Below are 19933 nucleotides of genomic sequence, written 5' to 3'. Positions count from 1 at the left end.
CTTTTTTTTTATTTTCTTTTATTTCTTTTTTTTTTCTTTTTCTTTTTTTTTTCTTTTTTTTCTCTAGTAAACTCTACTCTTCTCTCTTTTTTATAGCTACTATTACTACTAAATAAGCTAGCTAAATATAACTATTATATTTATTATTTTAATTCTACTAATAGCTATAAATACTATTACTTAAGCTAATTCTAATAATTTATCTTATCTTAAAGAACTTACTTAATAATATCTCTCTTAACTAAATATTATATCCCCAGCTAAAGAAATATAATAAAGGCTACTAGTAGTATAATATACTTATACCTACAGCTTTAACTCTGATTCTTATAGCTCTTTAGGTATAGAGTCTAAGAAAGATAGCAGTAGAAGCAGCTCAGGTACTAGCCTTACCTGCCCCTCTTATATTAAATGCCGCTCTGAAATTGTATTATATCGGCAAAGAAAGATATATACAGCTTGCCCTGGGCTATAGCAGCTGCCTCTATACCCTTAGCTTCCCCGCCCTCCAGTCTCAGGCAGCAATACCACGAATATCTTACCTCAGCGGCTCCGTACAGCACCCAGCAGGGCCGGCACCCTATCCTTCCAGCCTTGCCTAGCCCAAGGCCGAGGGCGAGGCTGTCAATCTACTCGAGCGCGCTCTTAATTGCAGCCAGCTCCCAGCTGCTTTGCTGCTCTTAGGATTAAAGCAGGGCCGGCCCTAGAGCAAGCAGCTCGCCCTGTTACTAGCAGTTATTGCAGAGAGCTGCCTGCAGGCTAATAGCGCGGCAGCTGCGGTAGTCTCCATCTATATACCGGCCTAGGATATAACGCCGGCACCCCTGGGTCTAGATCAGGCTGCCGATTTCCTGCCTTTCCTCCTCCTAATAGGCCTCTTGCTCTGGGTTTCTAAGAGGCCAGTTTCTCTCTTCCACAATTACCTCTGCAACAGCCGGCTCTCCAGCCCGCCCAGCCCGCCCGGCCTCTTGCATATAGCTAAGGATCGACCAAGGCAGGTCCAGGTGGATGATGTGAATAACAGCTACTATATCGAGCCCGGTGCCTAGGGCGGCTGTAGCTACAATATACAGCGCTCTTCCCTCGACCCAGTCTTCGTAGCCGCTATCTCGCTGGGCCAGGAAGGCAGTATCGGGATCGTCTGGCCCTCCGTGGTAGTAGCTGCAGCCTAGCTATAGCGCAACGGCCTTACAGTCTGCATGGCTGCGGCAGAAGATAATGCCCTTCTCTCCCGGCTGCAGCGTTCTAGTCCGTGCTGCTACAAGCTCCTTGACCTTGCGAATACCTCGGCTATTTGGGACTTTCTGGACTTTAAACTGCAGGTTCAGGCGATAGCTCGAGGTGCGGATGTAAATCGGATTCCGCAGCAGTATAGCTGCTTCAAAGTCCGGCTGCTTATGCAAAGGCAGAGTGGCCGTGAGGAAGACTAAGGGGCAGCAGAGGCCTCGCAGCAGCGTAAGCCGCCGCAGCCTCTCGCGATAGGTCTGCGCCGCCGTAAAGGTCAGGTGGCATTCATCGATGACAATACGGTCGAGCCGGTTGCTCACGGTCAGCCCGGCAGCCCACTGCAGGAAGCTCTCGCTTACGGCGGCCTCAGCCGAGATAATAGTAACAGTAGGCCATAGGTCCTGCGCTTCAGGCCAGGCGCTGCAGGTTAAGCCTGCCTCTCGGCAGCGGCTGACCAGCTGTGCCTTGAGCGCGCGGAAAGGCACGACGACAATCGTCATGCCGGCGCCGATTAGAAGGGCCGGGACTATAAAGACCAGGCTCTTGCCGGCGCCGGTCGGAAGGATCGCTACCAGCGGCGTCTGCTTGGCAGCGGCTCGCTGGATAGCTTCCTTCTGCTCGGTCGAGCGAAAGTCAGTATCTTTATTTCGCAGAGCCTGCTGCAGAGCCCGGCGGAGGAGGCGGTCGTGTATAGCTGGGCTGTTGCTGCCGCTGCCACTATCGCTGGCCTGAAGCTGCTCGAGGGTAATAGGCCAGCTGCTTACCTGCTGCCTCTTCTCTGCCTTTAATAGCAGCTCGCTGCCGGCCGTAAGCCTCCTCCTCTTCTTCTTCTTCTCCTCCTTCTCAAGCCCGGCCTCCGGCAGTAGCGAAGCTGCCTCCTTCGCTGCTGACCCTTCTAGCCCTTCAACAGCCTCTGCGGTCTCGGCTTCGACCCCAGCAGCAGCGCCGCCGCAGCCGAGAAAGCGATGCCAGCGCCGGCTAGCCTGGCCAAAGACCTCGAGAGACTCGGAGGTCAGCCGCTTCAGAATATCAATCGTCACGCCATAGCCGGCTGCCGTGCGGCTCGTGTGAGCAGCTGCAAGGTCCTCTACATCTTCGTAGCTCTCAGCCTCCTCTTCCTCGGCCTCAGCCTCGCCAGCTTCGTTGAAATTCGCCCTCTGGGCCCCCCTTGCTCGCGTATGCCGCCTGCCAATAGCAATAGCTATATGCCGCCATTGCTGGAGGGTAATCCTCTGGCCGGTGTAGTGCTGGCTCTATTTAGCAAGAGCCCGGGAGAGCTGGCTGCTATCCTAAGGCGTGCTAGGGCTCTCCAGCTGATACCAGATAAAATCGCTCAGCAAGTAGACCTTATCATAGAGAGCCCAGCGGCTGCTCTAGAGGCAGTCTGTAAAGGGTCGGATATAAAGTATATATATTACCATCAGCTGCCCCACCCGGCCTGGCAGCATCTGCAGGATTACCTTAGGGCTATTGAAGTGAGTAAGGGATTTATGGTATTAGCTGACGAGGACGACCTTGCTATCAATAATAAAGAGGCTGCAGTCTCTATTAATACCATTAACAAGCTGCAGGCCGGTGATTTCCGGGCCTTGGAGGGGGTGATTTATAAGGTAGACTAGGAGCAAGAGCAGCTCCTGGAATCTCTTAACCTGCTGTAGATACTGCTGGACCCGGGGCTATTTCTACTTATTCCGGCTGTTGAGAAACTGCTTCTTCAGAGGCCCGGCAATTAGGTTCTGCAGTATCTCCTTTTCCTTGCCGAGCAGGCTGTTAGTATGGAGGAAGGACTGGCCCCGCTAGGTCTGCATTAGGTCGTCTCGAATAGTAGCAAGAGGGATAAGAAAGCAGTCTTCTTACTTAAGCAGCCCCAGGCTCTTCCGCCAGCCTAAGCCCGAGCCTGCCTCTGCCTCTACCTTACAGGGCCGGAATAACAGCCCGTCCCAGAGGAGGTCTTCTGCATCGGCCGTCATGCTTGCGATCAGCTGCCGGATTGTCTCTATAGCTAGAGGCCGACCTTGGAAGTAGAGCAGCATGCCGTCTCTATTCCACACTACAGCCAGCCGGCTGCCGGTCTCAAAAGCAATCTTCTTCCCATAGAGCAGGAGGTTGAGGACGTAGCCCATCGGCGCATAGCTGGACTTGCACAGCCAGGCCTTCCGGATAGCTGCTAGCCGCTCGGGCAGGTCGGCCATCGCTGCCCGGTCCTGGCTAGGCAGGGCCGCCTCGGCTACAACCGCCCGGGCTGTGTAGATGAGGCCGGCGAGGATGCTGGTGAAGTGGTGGGCCGGCCGCAGCTGGCCCGTCTCGCCGTTAATACCGAGAACGGCAACGAAGTGCCATAGCGGGCTCGCAAAGGGGTCGGAGGGCAGGCGCTGTATCCAGAAGCTAGCTAGAACCTGCAGGACCTCCCCTTCAAGGCTGCTGCTGCTGCTGCTGCTGTCTTCCTCTTCCTCCTCTTCCTCTCCTTTTCTGCTGCTGCTGCTGCTGCTGCTGCCGCCGCCAGTCTCCTCCGCCGCTGCTGCCGCCCTCTGCAGCCGGCTCCAGAGCGCTTCGAGCTGGCCTCGCTGCGCCGGCGTAAAGGAGAAGGCATGCTGCTCGACGAGGTCGTCGGCGCCGAGGGGCAGGACCCTCATGCAGTAGCAGAGGAAGCGCTTGTTGTAGCCCAGGTACCGGTCCATGCTGGCCTTTTCCTGCAAGGGCCCAAAGGGCTGGCTGTGGGGGTCTTCGGGGTAGGGGCTGGCGAGGAAGAGCCGGCCGATGAGCGGCATCTCCTGCAGGCCCGCGATGCAGCCGCGGAAGAAGATGCTGTCGAGGGCCTTTACGAGCAGCTCGAGGCCCGGCTCGTCCTCGGGCTGCGGCATACGGCTGGCTAGATAGATAGGGCGCAGGTCTCGGCCGCTGAAGTGATCTATCCAGCCTGTATACTGCAGCCAGTTAGTAATCTCATGCTTGCGAATGCCGTCTTCGAGTATCTGGAGCTGCCTTTTCTGCTGCTGGCTCTGCTTGTAGTCCCATTGCAGCTGGATGCTCGCTGCTAGCTGCGCCTGCTGCCTCCTCCTAACCCTCCCGGCCTCTGTGTCTTCTTGGTATATAGCTGCTGCTGCTACTATTGCTGTAGCGGCTGCCTTTTCCTTATTATCTTCCTCGCCGTCTTCCTTGTCGTCTTTCTTATTTATTACCGCCTCGGCTGCTGCTATAGTAGCTGCTACCCGGAAGTATCGCTGCTTCTGCTGTGGCCTGGTAAAGAAGGTCTGGACCTCGACGCCGAACCAGAGGCCGTCTCTGGCCCGGCTGCTCCGTACTTCGTGGACCTGGCTGCAGTGCCCTTTGTATAGCTTCCAGCTGACAGTAAGGAAGTCGGGGCACCGTCGGCAGCCGAAGCCGTAGCGGATCGGCAGCCCGGCAATAGGGGCTATAGGCTCCCTCGGCGGCAGCTGCTGCCTCTCGGCCGCTCCGGGCTGCTGCCAGCTTGGCCCGGCGAGGTCGTGGCCTCTGTAGCGCCTTAGGAGGGCCCGATGGGCTAGCCGGTCGAGGTCGGAGTGTTCCTGGTATAAGTAGCTCTTTAGGTCGGCAATAGCATAGCTGTGGGTCTTGCAGACTAAGGCCTGATAGATAGGGTAATAGATTAGCCAGCTTTCGCTTCTTGAAGTAATAGCAGCCGGCTGTAGATTATCTGCTATCTCTATTTATTTACTCTAGAAAAGAGAGAGAGAGAAAGAGAAAGAGAAAAAGAGAAAGAAAGAAAGAGAAAAAAAGAAAGAGGGGGAGGGCCCTAAGAAAAAAAAATAGGTCTCTTATCTCTAATTAGCTGCAGACTAGTTATCTTATAAACTTCAGTTATTTTATAAATTAGTAGATATAGAGTAGTCTATATACAGAATTTTAAGCTAATAGGTATAGTAGAAATAGAAATTCTATAAATAAAAAGTTTATAGAATAACTGTAAATTAGTAGTTAGAGTGTTAAGACTATAAGAATTAGATACTAAAAGAGAGGGGATACTTTAAAAAGAGCTTTTTATAATACTTATTATTAACTTACTTATTAAAGTTAAGAATCTTAATTAATTTATTATAAAAAGCCTAGAGAGCTAGGTATTATACTATAAAACTAAAATTACTATACTTAAGGTATAAAATTTATATTACTTTCTAATAAGTATAAATAGTAGCAAATTATATAAAGGTAAAATATTAGTAAAAGTACTAGATTAAGTAAGTAAAAAACTAAACTTATAGTAGAAGTAGTAGAGGCAGGGTAGTAAAGTAAGTATAAATAATAATAATTATTAATAAATAAATAATACTAGCTAGAAGTATTTTAAAAAGATTAGTAAAAAATAGAAGAAACTAAAAGAAAAATTAATATATAGTAGTAACTTTCTTAGTATTAATTAGGTTATAATTCTAATAGTATACAATTTTAATAGCCTTAAAAGTACTATTTAAATTTATAGCTAAATCTATAAGATAAGTCTATATAAAGTAGGTAAAAAAGTAATAAAACTTATTATTCTTTTTAAATTCTAAGTTATTATTCTTATTATTAGTATTTATATAAATTAGATTATAGATAAAGGCTAAAAAAGCAGCTAATTTATAAGTCTTATTCTTAAGACTAATAAATAGACTAAATAATATTAATTAGTACTTATATTCTAAGGGAAAATACTTACTACTAATAAAAATACTTATAAAATATAGAAGTTACTATACTTACTATACTGCTTATACTAAATTAACTTAGTATTAGAGAAAATATACCTAATTAATACTATATTAATAGAGGGAAGTTACTCTCTTACTAGCTTAAGATAATTAAGGTTAGCCTTAATAGCTAAATAGAAATAATATATATACCAGTCTTTACTAGTAAAAAGGCAGGTAATATAGGAAAATTAAGCTACCTTCTTAATATCCTGCTAGGCCTGTTTCTGCTTTTTAAATAGTATAGTCAGTAAAAACGGGGAGAAAATAGGGGAAATTAGCAAGAATTGGCAATAGAATAAAAATATAAAAAAAAAAAAAAACCACTAAAAACAGAAAGGTATAGAAGGAGTAATAGAGATATAATAGTTAATAGAATGGAATATAGAAGAAAATAAGATATAGGTAGGAAGAAAAGTCGGGGAGAATTAAGCTAAAGTTATAGATCTAAAAGTAAATAAATAGGCCCAGCACGCTAAGTAGGGTAAAATAATAATAATTTCCCCTACTATATAGTATAGAGTCAGTTAATTTTCAGACCTATAATATCTATTACTGGGGATAGCAACTTATAGAGGGGGGATAATTATAATAAGAGTACTAAGCCTTACAGCCGACACCCTATTATATACCTATATTTAGTATAAGAAGGGGTTAGCTCTGTATTGCCTTGGTATAATAGAATACTAATCTAGATACACAGCCTGCTACAAACCCAACTACATAGCCTACCTTAACAAGCCCAGGGCTAGCCCTTAGGGTTTTGCCTTAGTATCTATATAACTTCAGCCTGCTAACTAGAGACTGAAGTAAGGCAAGCTTTAGTCTCTGTTTTAATTAACTACTACCTTACCCTTACCTGGCTACTTTATACCTCTTCGTTGACCTTATTATAATAATATTAACATATCTCATTCTCAACATAATAGGATTTATATAACTTAAAGTAAGAGTAAGCCCTGACAGTTTTAATAAGATTCAGTAGAGATTCTATAAGAATAGTCGGGATTAGGATTCTTATGAAGTCTCCAATACTTAACCTACCGGGTATTTTATGATTAATAATGCCTATATTTCTAGCTATCTCTATAGGCAGGGGCTGAGGCTGACAAGCTAACAGACTGTGCTGGTTCTCTTAGGCATTATTAACCCGTTCAAGTTAATGCAGTATTACACCATATTAGACAAGAATCCACCTAGTCAACCCAGCCAGTAAAATTTCCAGTTTTAAAGAAAATTAGCTGCCGCCTGGGCGAATGTCTTCGATTTCAAATACCTCTCCGGCGCCAGTTTTCTGCTCCTTGACATTGCGAACAATGTCCTCGTGAGTCATGCATTTATACCCAATAAACTCACGGGCAGATATCCTGGCTGCGAAAAGCTCATCGACTTCCTCCAGTGTGCGATCTTTCAACTCCGGAATGCAGAAGTAGACGAATAGAAGAACGAGGAAGTTGGAACCTGCCCATATATACCCATATTTTGCACCCTAGACAGAGTATGTCAGAAAGAGAACAAACAAGAGGTAGTTAGAGGAAGTCGCATCAGAAAATAGGACTCCTATGCTTACCCAATTGAGATTTTCCGGGTTGATAAAGTACGGTGTGCAGAAGTTTGTCAACCAGGCAAGCAAAGATCCAACTGAAGTGGCTGAACCCACAGTCCATGCCCTCAACCGTGAGCTGACCAGTTCTGTGGCAACAAGGTAGCTTGCAGTTGCAATACACCCGTTGTAGAAGAACATAAAAAGTGCAGTGAGTGCTACCAGAGTGTTTGATGAGGCTGGGTTAATACTCGCAGCAATCGCGGCAGCAAGTTGACTCAAGCCGCATCCTAAAGCACCTATAAGAAGAATTGAACGACGACCAACCAGATTTCGGATTGCAAACATGCCGAAATTGACTCCTATGAAACCCAGGCATGTGTTCATTATCGAATACTGGAATGGTTTGGCCACCCCTGTGACAGAGTAAAAGTAGGTGTTGTATCCGATGAGAAACCAGATGCCGGATGCAGCCTGACAAGCGATCAGGGCGTAGCAGAGGATAGTACGCCGGAAGTCAGTCCCTAAATGCTCCGAATTAGCAGGGGTATATTTGAAAGCATCAGAAATTTCTGTCCAACCAACCTCGAAACATATCCAAGAACCCCACGTTCTTTGATACCAGCATCTCTTGTTCAACGCCTCGTACCATTTCAACCCACTCAATCTCAATCTCTGCTGGGTCTAATTCACTTCCTCTTAATCTTTCCAGGGCCTCTCGAGCCTGGGGCTCCTTTCCATGGCGCAAAAGCCACCGTGGACTTTCGGGGACAAAGAATAGAGCAACGAAAAGAAAGGTAGGAACTATAAATAAACACGAAAGTGGAATCTGGTAAGACAGCTTATCCATCCTATCCTTTGTGTAGTAATCAACGACTGTACCAAGGATAGATCCAACATTTACCCAATAGGCAAAGAGAGCAACTGTGAGACCCCGAAGATGTGCTGGTGCTACCTCGGCAGTGTATACATTCGAGTGAGTCACAAAGAACCCGTTTGCAAAACCTAGCAGAAGTCGCCCTATGTATAGGACGTTGGCTGAAGTGCTCATTATCTGGATGATACAGGCAGCAGCGTTCAGGATGCATGCCAACCATAGAGCAGGACGACGCCCTAGAAACATGGAAAACGCACCCGCTAGTAGCGAGGATACGAAGGAGCCGAGTGTAAGTAGAGAGGTGATCAACTGTTGAACGGTACTCTGAAGATGGACGAAATTAGTGTTGTGGTCCTAAAGCGCCATACAAATCCCCGTGAAACAAGGAGTGCAAGTCAAACTCACATCAATCCCGTAGCCCAGCTCACTGTTAGAATCCTCGTAACCGAATATTTTCAAGAATCCAGGCATTACTTGCAGGGCACCCACTGCCGAGCTGTCAAGTCCATATTGCATGTTAGCCATTGCCACAACTCCACAGATAATCAGACATTTTCTGTGCGCATAGAGCGAGTTGCGCGGTGACATAATGTTTCTGGAAATGATAGAATAGGAATCTCCTGGTCGTATATGCGCAACAAAAGTATAGTGATGAAAGACGATAGGGTTATAATGTGCAAACCTGGGCGTCTTGTGTAGTAGTCATGAGCTATATCTTAATAGACATATATCCAGTAGGATAATGTGGGGCATTCTGTGGGGCATTTAGCGGGCTTGGTCTTCTGTGTGGGGGGGTTGAAGGCGTTGTGTGGGTATTTGTGGGGGTTCTAGTGGAATCACGGGGACGATGCTAGGACCTGATGAACTGTATGATGAAGACTAGGCTAGCTATGTGTGACAGACGGTGTGTCGCAGGGGCGATTACCTCTGTCGCTACGTGCCTAGGTAGTATCTCAGGCAAAATACGAGACAAGTCGGAACAAGGGTCCGACAGTCAGGTCCACCAACAGGTTCCTGCCGGGGCTGGACAGGGGTTACGTAGAATTGTCTATCTGAAGCTAAGGAGGAAAAAAGAGAAGCCCCTTCGTGATTGCTGCTAGGGCTCTTCGGTATAGCTAGTGGGCGGTCAGGCCGGGTAGGAAGCCGGAGCCTACGGCGAGTTGCCTTCAACAGGAAATCCGCCCTTATTCAGGGCTATTGGCTCACCAATGGGTAGTCTTAGTCTGGGTGAACATATCACACCTTGTCCACCACAGCTGTTTCTGTAGTTGGTCGCCTACAGTCACCAAGCAGATTCCCTTCGAGAATCTGGACTTCAACCCCAATGGTGTGGTCCAAATTGGCTTCAGGTACTCTGCCGTATCTCCGTGCGACCGCTTTTGTTCTCAAAACGGATGCGATTGGTGAATGACATCGTGGACAAAGTATTATGAGAAGCCTGCATAGTATGGTCTTCTCAATAAAGCGCGCTGTAGCATGGCACCATCAGATTACAGCTCTGGGTACTATACTCATATATTCCCCACATGTAGGAGAAAACTTTTGCACTTCGTTTGGTGGGCTCTTCCCACATTGTCTAGTGAACGGAACCTGTGACTCCACAAAAAGCATTTCTACAAGAACGTCACATCACAAGGCACTGTACGGCTTTGCAACCACCAAGAATCATCATCTCGCGTTGGCGGCAAAGCGAAATGGCTGGAAATACTGACAGATACCCCCGATTCGAAGATCTTCCGCTGAGAAAGGGGGATCCTCCATTCTCTTCATGGGGACTCTGGGGGGTCGATGACCAAGTTGGGACAATAGTACGCATGCCGGGCCTTCTTTCCCCTTTCGTTATTTTATTGAACTTTTTGGCGTAATTCCGACAAAAGAAGTCTCTAACAGAATTGATCTAGAACCATCTCACACCAGAGGTAGTTAGAAAGGCTGCCAGGGAGATCACGAGTGGGAATCGATTCAGCTTAAAGTACGCAAGGTGATGACACAACTGACTCCACATTCCTAAGCTTACATGTATATGATAGTTGGCCACTAAATACACCAAAGACTCCCGGCTTTCAACGGTCCAGCCCTGATGAACAGTTCAGGCACGAGCTATGTCGCTTGAACCCGCAGGTACTTGCCTTCGATGATAGAGTGAGTGTTGTCCCGATATCCCCTTCCTATCGGCATAATTGATGTTAACTAACACTCGGCGCCTCTGCGAGCAAATAGGTCTCCTTCAACACTCAAGTCAGTACCCAGGTCGACGGACTTCGCCACTTCGCCTACCAAGACGCGAGGCTTTTCTATAATGGACATAATGAGCAATCTATCTTGGCTCCTGGTTCAACTCTTCTGGGTACACATCATTGGCATACTAAGGGTGGACTTGTGGGGCGTGGAGTTTTAATCGACTTTTGGTCTTATGCTCAACGTCACCAAGGCAAAGGTTACGACCCTTGCGCCATTCCTTCACAAGCTATCACATTTGACGACATCATGGCCTGTTTCCACGAGCAACAGCAGCTATCCACTACTGACTTGCTCCTCCATAAAGGCGATATGATCATTTTCCGCATGGGCTATGTCAAGCAGTATGAGCGGCTGACGCCTGAAGAAGAAAGAGACTTGAGCACGAGGTCTATCCCCGAAACATGTGGGATCTCGCAAGATGAGCGGATGTTGAAGTTCCTGTGGGACCACCGGGTTTCATTTGTAGGTTCTGATACTCCAGCCTGGGAGAAATTACCGCCAGTACCCGGGGCATCATTCTTATATCATGAGGTGTTGATCGCCGGATGGGGTTGTCCAATTGGCGAGATGCTAGTGTTGGATGAGCTGGCTGAGGCCTGCTTGGACAACAGGAAGTGGACCTTCTTCCTGTCATCAGCGCCTCTGAATGTACCAGGTGGAGTTGCCAGCCCCGCGAATATAATAGCTATTCTGTAGGTAGGCCTCAGTACCGCGGGGTTATACATTAATGCAGAAAATATATTTGGACATCCAATATAGCCAAAGGCAATCACTCGGTAGTCTAATCTAAGTGGTGAGCATCAGGATTTGTATATTGAAGTAACCGTGCTTCCCAACCTAAACTCGGCATGGCCTCCTATCCTCTCTACTTGGGATAATACATATAGACCTATCTAGCGCACCCATGAGCATCCGGACCTGTATTGACTTTGCTGCCCATTCTGGAAATTCCTGCGCTACGTTGACAACAGTCTTGATCACCTCCAAGTCATTGACAATTCCAATGGTAGCTTTTATTTGACGTATGGTCTACCGTTTAATACGCCGAGAAGCGTGGTCGTTGCCTGCTACAGTTCGGACGAGGCATGGGATCATCCTTGTGCCAATGAGCAGCAGCATAACAATGCAGATTGAAGATGTACGATATCTGTAATTGCTGCAACTGACATATATCGCGACCGAGGAACAAGTCTGCAACCATTGTCACACCATTTGAAGGTCAGACAACTAGTGCAACACATGCTCCACACAAAATGCCGCGGTCCACACAAGACGCCTCCCCACATAAAATGCTGCGAAGAAGGCTTCAACCAAAACGCCACTCCCCACACAAAATGCCACAACTCCCCACACTCCATGGGTAACTCGGAGTGAATGACGAGAAAAATCGTATCGTAGAGTGTGTAAATAATCAAAGTACGACGAATATAAAATCCGTAGGTGCCACGATGACCATATCGCTATCACCCCTCCACGCCCCAGCTTCTATTTCGACTTCCCCGCTTCATCATTGTCCACAGCAAACATGAGTTCACCAGTCCCCAAAGTTGCGTTTGTCAGCGGTGCCAACGGCATTAGTGGTCATGCGATTGTGGAGCAATTGATACGCAAGCCCGATTCTGAATGGTACTGTCAAGCAATGGAAACTGTTGACGGAAGCTAATACCGTTCCACAGGTCGCAAATCGTAGTGTCGTCTCGCAGACAGCTTCCCAATTACTGGGCTGACCCTCGCATCGACTTCGTTCCCATCGATTTTATGCAGCCCGTCCATCAGAATATCGACAAGTTAAAAAGCATTTGCCAGAATGTTACTCATGTATTCTATACATCCTACGCTCACTCGGATGATTTCAAGGGGCTACCTGAAAGGAATGTTCCCTTGTTCAGAGGTTTTATGGATGTCATTGACGCAGTTTGTCCTCGACTGCAACGTGTGTGCATTTACACTGGTGGAAAGGTACAAGGGGCCCGCATCAAATTTATTCCGGATTACAGCTCAATTAACGACATTATAGTACTATGGTGCTCACCTGGGCAAATTGAAAGCTCCAGCCGAGGAGTCCGCACCGCGCTACCAGGACGATGGTGATAACTTCTACTACAATCAGGAGGACTATTTACAGGCAGTCCAGAAACGGAGAAATGTCTGGTCATGGAACGTTGTTCGCCCAACTGGGATCATTGGGTTCACTCCTCATGGTAAGTTGAAGGCGTCTTGTATGTCTCCTTATTATCCCAGGTGCTCACTATTCAATAGCGAACGGGATGACTGAAGCCTTGACCCTTGCTGTCTACTTCTTAATCTGCGGGGAAATAAAACAGACACCTAAGTTTCCAGGCAATGAGTATATCTGGAATGGTGTCGACGACAAGTCCTATGCGCCGAGTATAGCTGATTTGGCTATTTTCGTGTCCACACATGAACACTGTGCCGACGAAGCGTTCAACCACGCGAATGGCGATGTATTCATCTGGAAAAACTTCTGGCCCAAGATTGCGGCTTATTTCGGACTAGAGGTAAGATGACTCTTAGCTTTTGATCAGAAAAAACGTAACAACTGACCCTCGTTTGTTCAGACAGTCGAGCCATCCTTTGAGAAAGTGAGAGGGAATTCAAATACTCTCATCACGGAACTTGATCTCGTAGAGTGGTCGAAGGACAAAAGAGATGCATGGAGTCGGATTGTGGAGAAATACGGTGGAAAACATGAAGTCTTTGATTGGGCTGCTTGGGGACACCTGAACTGGGGTATGGGACGAGCATGGTCCACGCTCTTGTCGGTTAACAAGGCGAGGAAATTTGGATGGAAGCGTCATGATGACACTGTCGAAGCCTGGATCAACACCTACAAAGTGCTGGAGAATGCAGAGATCCTCCCAAGACTCCCGTTTGATCAGCGATTTATGTCCATAGCTGACAGATGAGTCAGTCACTTCTCTGAGACGTATGCAGAAACCACAATCTCACCTTCGCTGTTTTGTTAATATTCAAATTGTTGCCATATACCTAAACATGAGTAGAAGGGATGGTCAAATCCCCTTGCACAACTTCTTCTCCAATATCCGCTAGTGCTTTCACCTTCTCAGAGTCTGGAGTGTGGGTGAGACAACGGATGGAATGTCAGTCCGGATGCTGAAGAAGAAGCCTTGCAACTTCACCGCCTGTGACCGACTATCGGCATAGAAACCATAAATTGTGATATACTGCCGTTTAGTCTTGCATACCCTGGGTCCCGGTTACACTGACGGTGATAATAACCTTTGCCATTGTACGGGATAAATGAAAAGAAAACCTGATCTCTAACGAAGGTGTATTGTTATGGGTTCTAAACTATAAGTCGTGGAATTCTAGCCTTTCTTATTGTTACTTCATATCCTCCATGAGAAGGGCTCTTGTTTATAGCAAGGAATGGTGCAATGTGGCTACCCACGTTCGTAGTCTTGTTAGTAACCTAAGACTGTGGCCTGCTGTGGAGTTTATTGGGCTTGATTGCAGTGCTTGAAGAGCATGCAGAGAGAATAGAGGTACTAGATGCTTTGTTCCGTCAGCGTCCAGGAACTTCCTTATAAAGACTTTGCAATAGCGTTAGATCTTGGTTTATATCTAAGGATTCTGCATATCTGCATCGCTATTATTGCATGGCGCAAAGTAGCTCAGAGGGGCTCCTGGGGGGGGGGGGGGGGGGGGGAGGGGGGTGCCATCCCACAAGTATACAGCCTTTGGCTACTTCTGGTATGCTTTGATCATTATCCCCTTATGCCATTCAAATCACATATATATCTCATCGTACATGCGCAGCTGTCCGAATACGATAGCTAGCAGTAAATAATGTTGCTTCCCATTTATTTTTCAGGGCTCCAGAACATTACTAATTGACCTCGCCAGGTTTGCAATGCTGCTGTCAGACCCATTATGCCCGCTGAGCTGGTCGAGAAGATAGGCGTATTCCTGAAAAATTCTTCTGGCCGTTTTGGCGCCTTGAATTTGAGAATCGCAATCAAACGTAAGCAAAAACAAGCCGTTACGAATAAACTGCCGGGCTTGGACCGCCGTACATTGACTGGAAGGGGTTCGTTCTGCACTCTCCAGAGCCATCGTCCAATCAAACTGCCACCCCGTGAAGCCCTCATCATCGATCATAGCCCAGTCAATCTCCTGCAGGAGTTCCAACTTATTGGTTGGAATGCTCTTATCAGCCGCTGTGGATGGAGGCGTTGGTGTTCCTTCCGTAAAAAAATACAGACCGACTACCAATGCTGCTGTGAATACCATGGATTCGACTCGGAGCAACGTCTTTTCCACCAAAGGCAACGGTAAATGGGCGCCATTGGTGAGAATGTAGAATATTTGGGCCGCGTGTAAAACGGCTCGACGGGCAGCCGGTGTTTTGGACCACACTTTGATAGCACCACGGGCTTTGAGCGCACTTTGGTGGCCGCGGCGACCGAGTGCTAGCTCTAGCTGTTCGACAGGGGCGGTAATGACCATGCACAGATAATTCCATGTCAATGAGGAAAGTTGACCAGTAGAGGGTCGAAACAGCTCTGCGTAATCCTTCGATATAGCAACAAGTTGTCTGCTGATGTTCTTGGCTTCCGCAGACTGGTTGTAAAGGTTAACTGGTGCAAAAGCGGAAGATTGTAACACGGTATGATCCGCAGCCGAGAAGATCTTGACTTGGGCATTGGAGATCTGTGTGTGAATATTGTCCAAAATAACCCTTAGGAGGAATTTGTTCATCATATCGCTCCCAAGTGCGCATTTCGCAAGATATCGCATGCGAATAACAGACATAGTCACATCTGTCGTCTTCGCATCCTTGACGAATTTATCCGCACTGGGTGAGTCGAAGAGATCACTGATGGCTGGAACGACGATATTGACTTGGTTAGGGTCGATGACTCCAGTAGTGCCCATTAAGCGGGCATAAGCTGCGTCCATGCGCATCAAGGATAATATCAGCCTGGGATGGACGGTGAGCCTCAGCAGAAAATATAAACATGGGATAGTCACGCTAACCTTTTGACAGACTCGACCCTTGCCCACAGCTTCCAACCACTCTCTCCATCAGAATATTTGGCAAGCAGACCGTCGATAAGGTTCTGGCTTTCAAATGTCTCGTATAACCCATGCTTTTCGGCAATCTAACAACACAGTCAGTATCTTGTTCCTTCAATATAGTATCTCTCTTACGTGTAACGTCTGGGCACATAGCATGAGGGCGGCCTCCTCTTCGCGGTTCTGTCCACATAGTTATAGCCTGCTTTGTAAAGTGCTGATACCTTGAGGAAGTCAGCTTACTTGGTCTTCTAAGTTGAGGTACAAAACTAGAATTGAAGATGCTAGCGAGCGGATCAATGCCGATGGCGAGCCGGATTTCCCACGAGCCTTGCAAGCTAGATCCACTCGACAAAGCTCAATGAGGCGCTATCAGACAAAATTCTTAGTTAACAAAATTGCTAGCTATTTTCTGTGGCCATCTAGAAAACATACCGCACGGAAACGTGAAACAAAAACCACTGAGCCATGTGGATCGAGAATCGAATAACCGATTAATATCATTGGCAACAGGAGCAGACATGGTGTATCCGAGACATCAAAAGTGGGCTGATGCACGAAGGGCAAAGACAGCTGGACGTGCCGGAAGAAAAACTTCAGGCTAAGGTCGAGCATTTCCACTGACAGGAATTGTATATCTAGGTGGTCCGCGCCGGTCAGCGGATCAGAGGAAAGCTCACATAGTTGAAGCTCAGAAGAGGGCAGCACGTTTGCTACCCCACTCTTTTCTGGAATGCTTTGAGTCTGACTGCAAAAGGTGAAGAGCCTCTCCCAACAAGGTTTCGTGATTTTGTCGCTCATATCGTTTTCGGGTCTGAGGTCTGAGGGAGCGGTTTGCGGCAAATTAACATGCTCTCCAGGGTCCGAAAAGATATTATCCGATTTGTGCTCTGCGATATCGTTCCACAACGTTTGAATAAGAAGCGCTGGCTGAGACGACCCTCTACCGGACCACAGCTGCTGGACGCGATTTAACGAATCTGGTGATCCCGGCGAGACACGGGGAAGGGCCATTGCTTTTGGTGTGTTGCCATTGATCATTGGGACGTCTAACAATGGGGATTCCAATATAAATGGACTCGGTTGCCTCTGTAGAAGCTCACTGGGGCCTCCAAGTGATGCGTCGGCTCCGGTGCAGGCAACATCCATATTGATATGGCTGAGGTCGTAATCAGCGTAGAGTGTGGTAGAAAATGGCCACGAGTCACCTATCGGCTGATCCAGGAAAGGAGAAATGTGCATGTGCGGAGAAAGGTTGATCGTTGGGCGGTTCTCTGTTCCCGAAGGGTGGTGCACATTCGGCTCTTGCATCTCTAGGGGGGCGAAAACACATTCGTTCATGCTATTTGCCGACTCTATTAGGGGTGAAAGCCAATCCCGGACAGGTCGATCAGCCGTCGAGGTCAACATATATTGATTAGTCGGATCCACTGGAGGACTGCTGCTTGATGAAGAGTTGTCAGGGACTCTGGCATCCCAGTCCAGGTTAAGGCAGGCTAGAGGTGTTAAGCTTCTTGCTTGTAGAAAATCACCCTCTGGTTGGATATCGTCGGCTGAAATGGAGGTGGACTGCTGACTAGTCTTTGGACTGGGGACTTGCTTGCTCCGATACGCCCTCCTCGGGTGATTCTGTATATGTCTCGCCAGAACGTCACTGCAGGTAATTCGCCCATGAGCGATGTTGGGCATAAGAATAGTTGGGACTGTCTATGTGCGCATACCTTCGTGCATACCGCTGATCACACTTGGGGCATTTGAACGGCTTTTCTCCGGTGTCTGGAATGCATCGGCGTCAACTCACAGTGATCGGGGGAGAAATAACATACGTGATCGTTGATGACGCTTGAGATGTTCGTCCTTGGTGAACTCTCGGTCGCAAAATGCGCATTTGCGGCGTTTGTCGTTGGTATTGACCATTCTGGGATGGCAGACACGGCTTATTTTAGATAGAACCGAATACTGGATGGTAAAGAGGATGTCTTGACTGAGTGGAGACTGTCGGCTTTGACACGGTATTCTCTTTCGACCTGGGTCAACCTTTTCCAGCTTCCAGCCGATAACTTTCAGGGCACAGGGATCTTCGATTATGTGGGGGGAAAAGAAAAGGGATGCAAGTTCAGCAAAATATGGGTGACGCGAAGCGGGGTTGGAGAAATCCCGACATCAATTGCCATGGCGTCCTTAGTCTCGCACAAGTGTCAGACACGTGATCGCGACGGATCGGTCTAACGGCCTGAATTGATGTATGTTATGGCACAGGGAAAGTGATATTGAGGGGGTCAAATACGGTATTGCAGGTGATGCTAGAAGCAGCGTTGTTTCGGCTGTTATGACCGCTATGATTATGTTCTTTATGATGACTTCGTCGGTGAGGGATTTCCTCGTTTTCTTGCAGCTCCGACCCCCTTATCTCTTATCAGCCGGATTCCATCGACGGCCTCGAGGCCTCATCGATTCCCAGCTGCCGTTCCGCCCATATCGACTACATCCTCTTGTCATCTCCTTTTCATCCACCACCCAAGATGAGTGCTTCGTAAAACGATTGACCTGTTCCTGCTCCGATGCCGCGGAGGAGAGCGACCTATCGGAGGGCGAGGGTCACGAGGGTGTTAGGAGTGAAGGTATGGAGGCATTGTTGGCTCGCATGCTCCGCGCTACAACCGCCTTTAGCGAGTGAACCCAGAGCCAGCCCCTCAACCCCCAGCAGGTACCAATTTCAGTCGAAGTGCCGGCAGCCACTGAAGTGGCTCTGCATTGCGCAAACCTGCACTCGGCGACGCAATAATGACGTGCAACTAAGGAGGAGATGCTGTAGATACCAACCCCCTTCGCTCGAGAGTTGAGAGTTGAGAGTAACATTTCCTCGCCGACATCGCCGCGGGACCCTCAAAAGAAGTTCAATTTCCTAACTCGAACGCACTCAAAAGTCAGTGGCTAGCTCATCTCTGCTTTCGGCCAAGCGGTGGCGGCTCGTAGGGATGATCGGTCTTCCAGCAGTAGAGTGAGAGGCAGAGGAGGGCATTACTGCTCAGAGCCAGAAAAACAGCCCTGGAATGGTGTGGCTGAGGGGTGCTTGCAGGAGCCGGCCCCGGTGGGGCCGCCCGCAGGACTGCCGGAAGGGTCCCTCAGGGGCTTGTTAGGGAAATTGCGGTAAATTAGGTACGGGCACTAACACTAGGTGCCAAGAAAAAATAAATCAAGGGGAAGGTCAGAGTCGCATCATGTGCTTCTTCCAGGGAGACTTCCTGGGGAAACGGGATTGTTTTGGGGGGGGGGGTTGACTGAAATCCAAGGGTCCGGGATATCATCCTCTGTGGTGCGACGTTCTAGTGTGGCACGGCGGAGGGCGTTGGCTTTGTCTAGTTGCGTCTTGTAGACCACATCGTCAGTCGTAAGGCAAACTTTGCCAGGTTGTGTTGGAGCCAAGCTGATATCAGGGAACATTAAGCTGAGCGTGAAGTGGTCGGAGCTAGTGGCTAGGTGGTCTTCAACGTTGGCTTCAGCAAGGGGCATATATTCGTAAAGGCGAGGTCGTTGGTGTTGCCGTGCGGGTTCGTGGGTATATCAGCGGTGTTCAGTAGGCTGAGATTGTTTTCCGATGCCCAAGAGGCGATATCATTACCCCGGTCTGATGGCCGGCCCGTCTGCCATGTATGGTGTTTGGCGTTGAAGCCTCCTGCCACAAGGCAACGGTCCGGGACGGGTCATTGTAGTAGGGTATCCAATGCATCGCTATCATCGTTTTGGCGGTAGAAGTTGACTATTGTGATATTATTGACCGTAAGCCATAGGATGTCTCGGATTAGTGATAGCCGTCTCTAGTCCACCAGGAGCCCAGAGTCCCGGCGGACGTATGTCATGACCCTTGATCGAGTGTTTGTGTTGTCCCAGGCGTCGACTGGAGAGAAGGTGTCGTATGCCGGGTGGGTTTTGGTTAGGCAGCGATAGTCCAGCACTGCCGTCCACGGTTCCTGTAGGAGGACGATGTCATATCGTTCAGAGTCGGCCAGTGCGAGGGCGCAGTCGTGGGCCAGGGGGACCTTGCCCACGTTGGCCTGGAAAACTCGAAGGGTCTTTTTGTCGCTTTTGCGTGCACGTGGGCGCCTACTCATGGGCCTGAGATGTGAAGATGATACGGCGCTTCTTCGCCGGAGACGGGGGTCTGGGTTGTTCCAGTCGATCCAACTGTCAACAAACAAGTGACTTTTGCCTTAGAACTACCAACCAATATAAATAATATATTGCCAATATGGATAACGTGAATAATAAGTGAGTGGC

The 19933-nt window shown here is 48.1% G+C and overlaps 5 protein-coding genes across 5 annotated transcripts; 2 read left to right on the top strand and 3 right to left on the bottom strand.

Annotated features, from left to right (window-relative positions):
• Positions 1-7170: 7170 nt before the first annotated feature.
• On the bottom strand, positions 7171-8941 carry BGZ61DRAFT_436555 (general substrate transporter; the record flags this gene model as incomplete). Its single annotated transcript, XM_046244024.1, has 4 exons — positions 7171-7422; positions 7504-8000; positions 8062-8677; positions 8759-8941. 4 exons carry the CDS (start codon positions 8939-8941, stop codon positions 7171-7173), a joined length of 1548 nt encoding a protein of 515 aa, XP_046092955.1.
• A 1106-nt stretch (positions 8942-10047) lies between these two features.
• BGZ61DRAFT_488202 (uncharacterized protein) lies at positions 10048-11290 on the top strand (the record flags this gene model as incomplete). The annotated part of the gene is made up of 4 exons (XM_046250083.1): positions 10048-10161; positions 10255-10325; positions 10384-10495; positions 10574-11290. 4 exons carry the CDS (start codon positions 10048-10050, stop codon positions 11288-11290), a joined length of 1014 nt encoding a protein of 337 aa, XP_046092954.1.
• An 829-nt stretch (positions 11291-12119) lies between these two features.
• BGZ61DRAFT_542554 (NAD-dependent epimerase/dehydratase) lies at positions 12120-13521 on the top strand (the record flags this gene model as incomplete). Its single annotated transcript, XM_046255207.1, has 5 exons — positions 12120-12220; positions 12271-12553; positions 12612-12795; positions 12854-13113; positions 13174-13521. The coding sequence occupies 5 exons, from the start codon at positions 12120-12122 to the stop codon at positions 13519-13521; spliced, it is 1176 nt and encodes a 391-aa protein (XP_046092953.1).
• A 915-nt stretch (positions 13522-14436) lies between these two features.
• Positions 14437-17789, bottom strand: BGZ61DRAFT_61125 (uncharacterized protein). The gene is made up of 7 exons (XM_046256912.1): positions 17482-17789; positions 17377-17431; positions 16091-17309; positions 15899-16024; positions 15791-15838; positions 15617-15741; positions 14437-15560 (listed from the first exon to the last, which is right to left on the bottom strand). Exons 1-7 carry the CDS (start codon positions 17570-17572, stop codon positions 14447-14449), a joined length of 2778 nt encoding a protein of 925 aa, XP_046092952.1. The 5' UTR covers positions 17573-17789; the 3' UTR covers positions 14437-14446.
• A 1138-nt stretch (positions 17790-18927) lies between these two features.
• On the bottom strand, positions 18928-19515 carry BGZ61DRAFT_550079 (uncharacterized protein; the record flags this gene model as incomplete). Its single annotated transcript, XM_046255453.1, has 1 exon — positions 18928-19515. A coding segment is annotated over exon 1 (241 nt), but the record flags the coding sequence as incomplete, so codon positions are not given.
• Positions 19516-19933: the final 418 nt, after the last annotated feature.

This window comes from Ilyonectria robusta (genome assembly GCF_021365365.1).
Source record: "Ilyonectria robusta strain PMI_751 chromosome Unknown BGZ61scaffold_151, whole genome shotgun sequence".
Classification (NCBI taxonomy): Eukaryota; Fungi; Ascomycota; class Sordariomycetes; order Hypocreales; family Nectriaceae; genus Ilyonectria; species Ilyonectria robusta.
The sequence above is the reverse complement of the archived record's forward strand: the minus strand, read 5'-3'. Positions and strand labels throughout refer to the sequence as shown.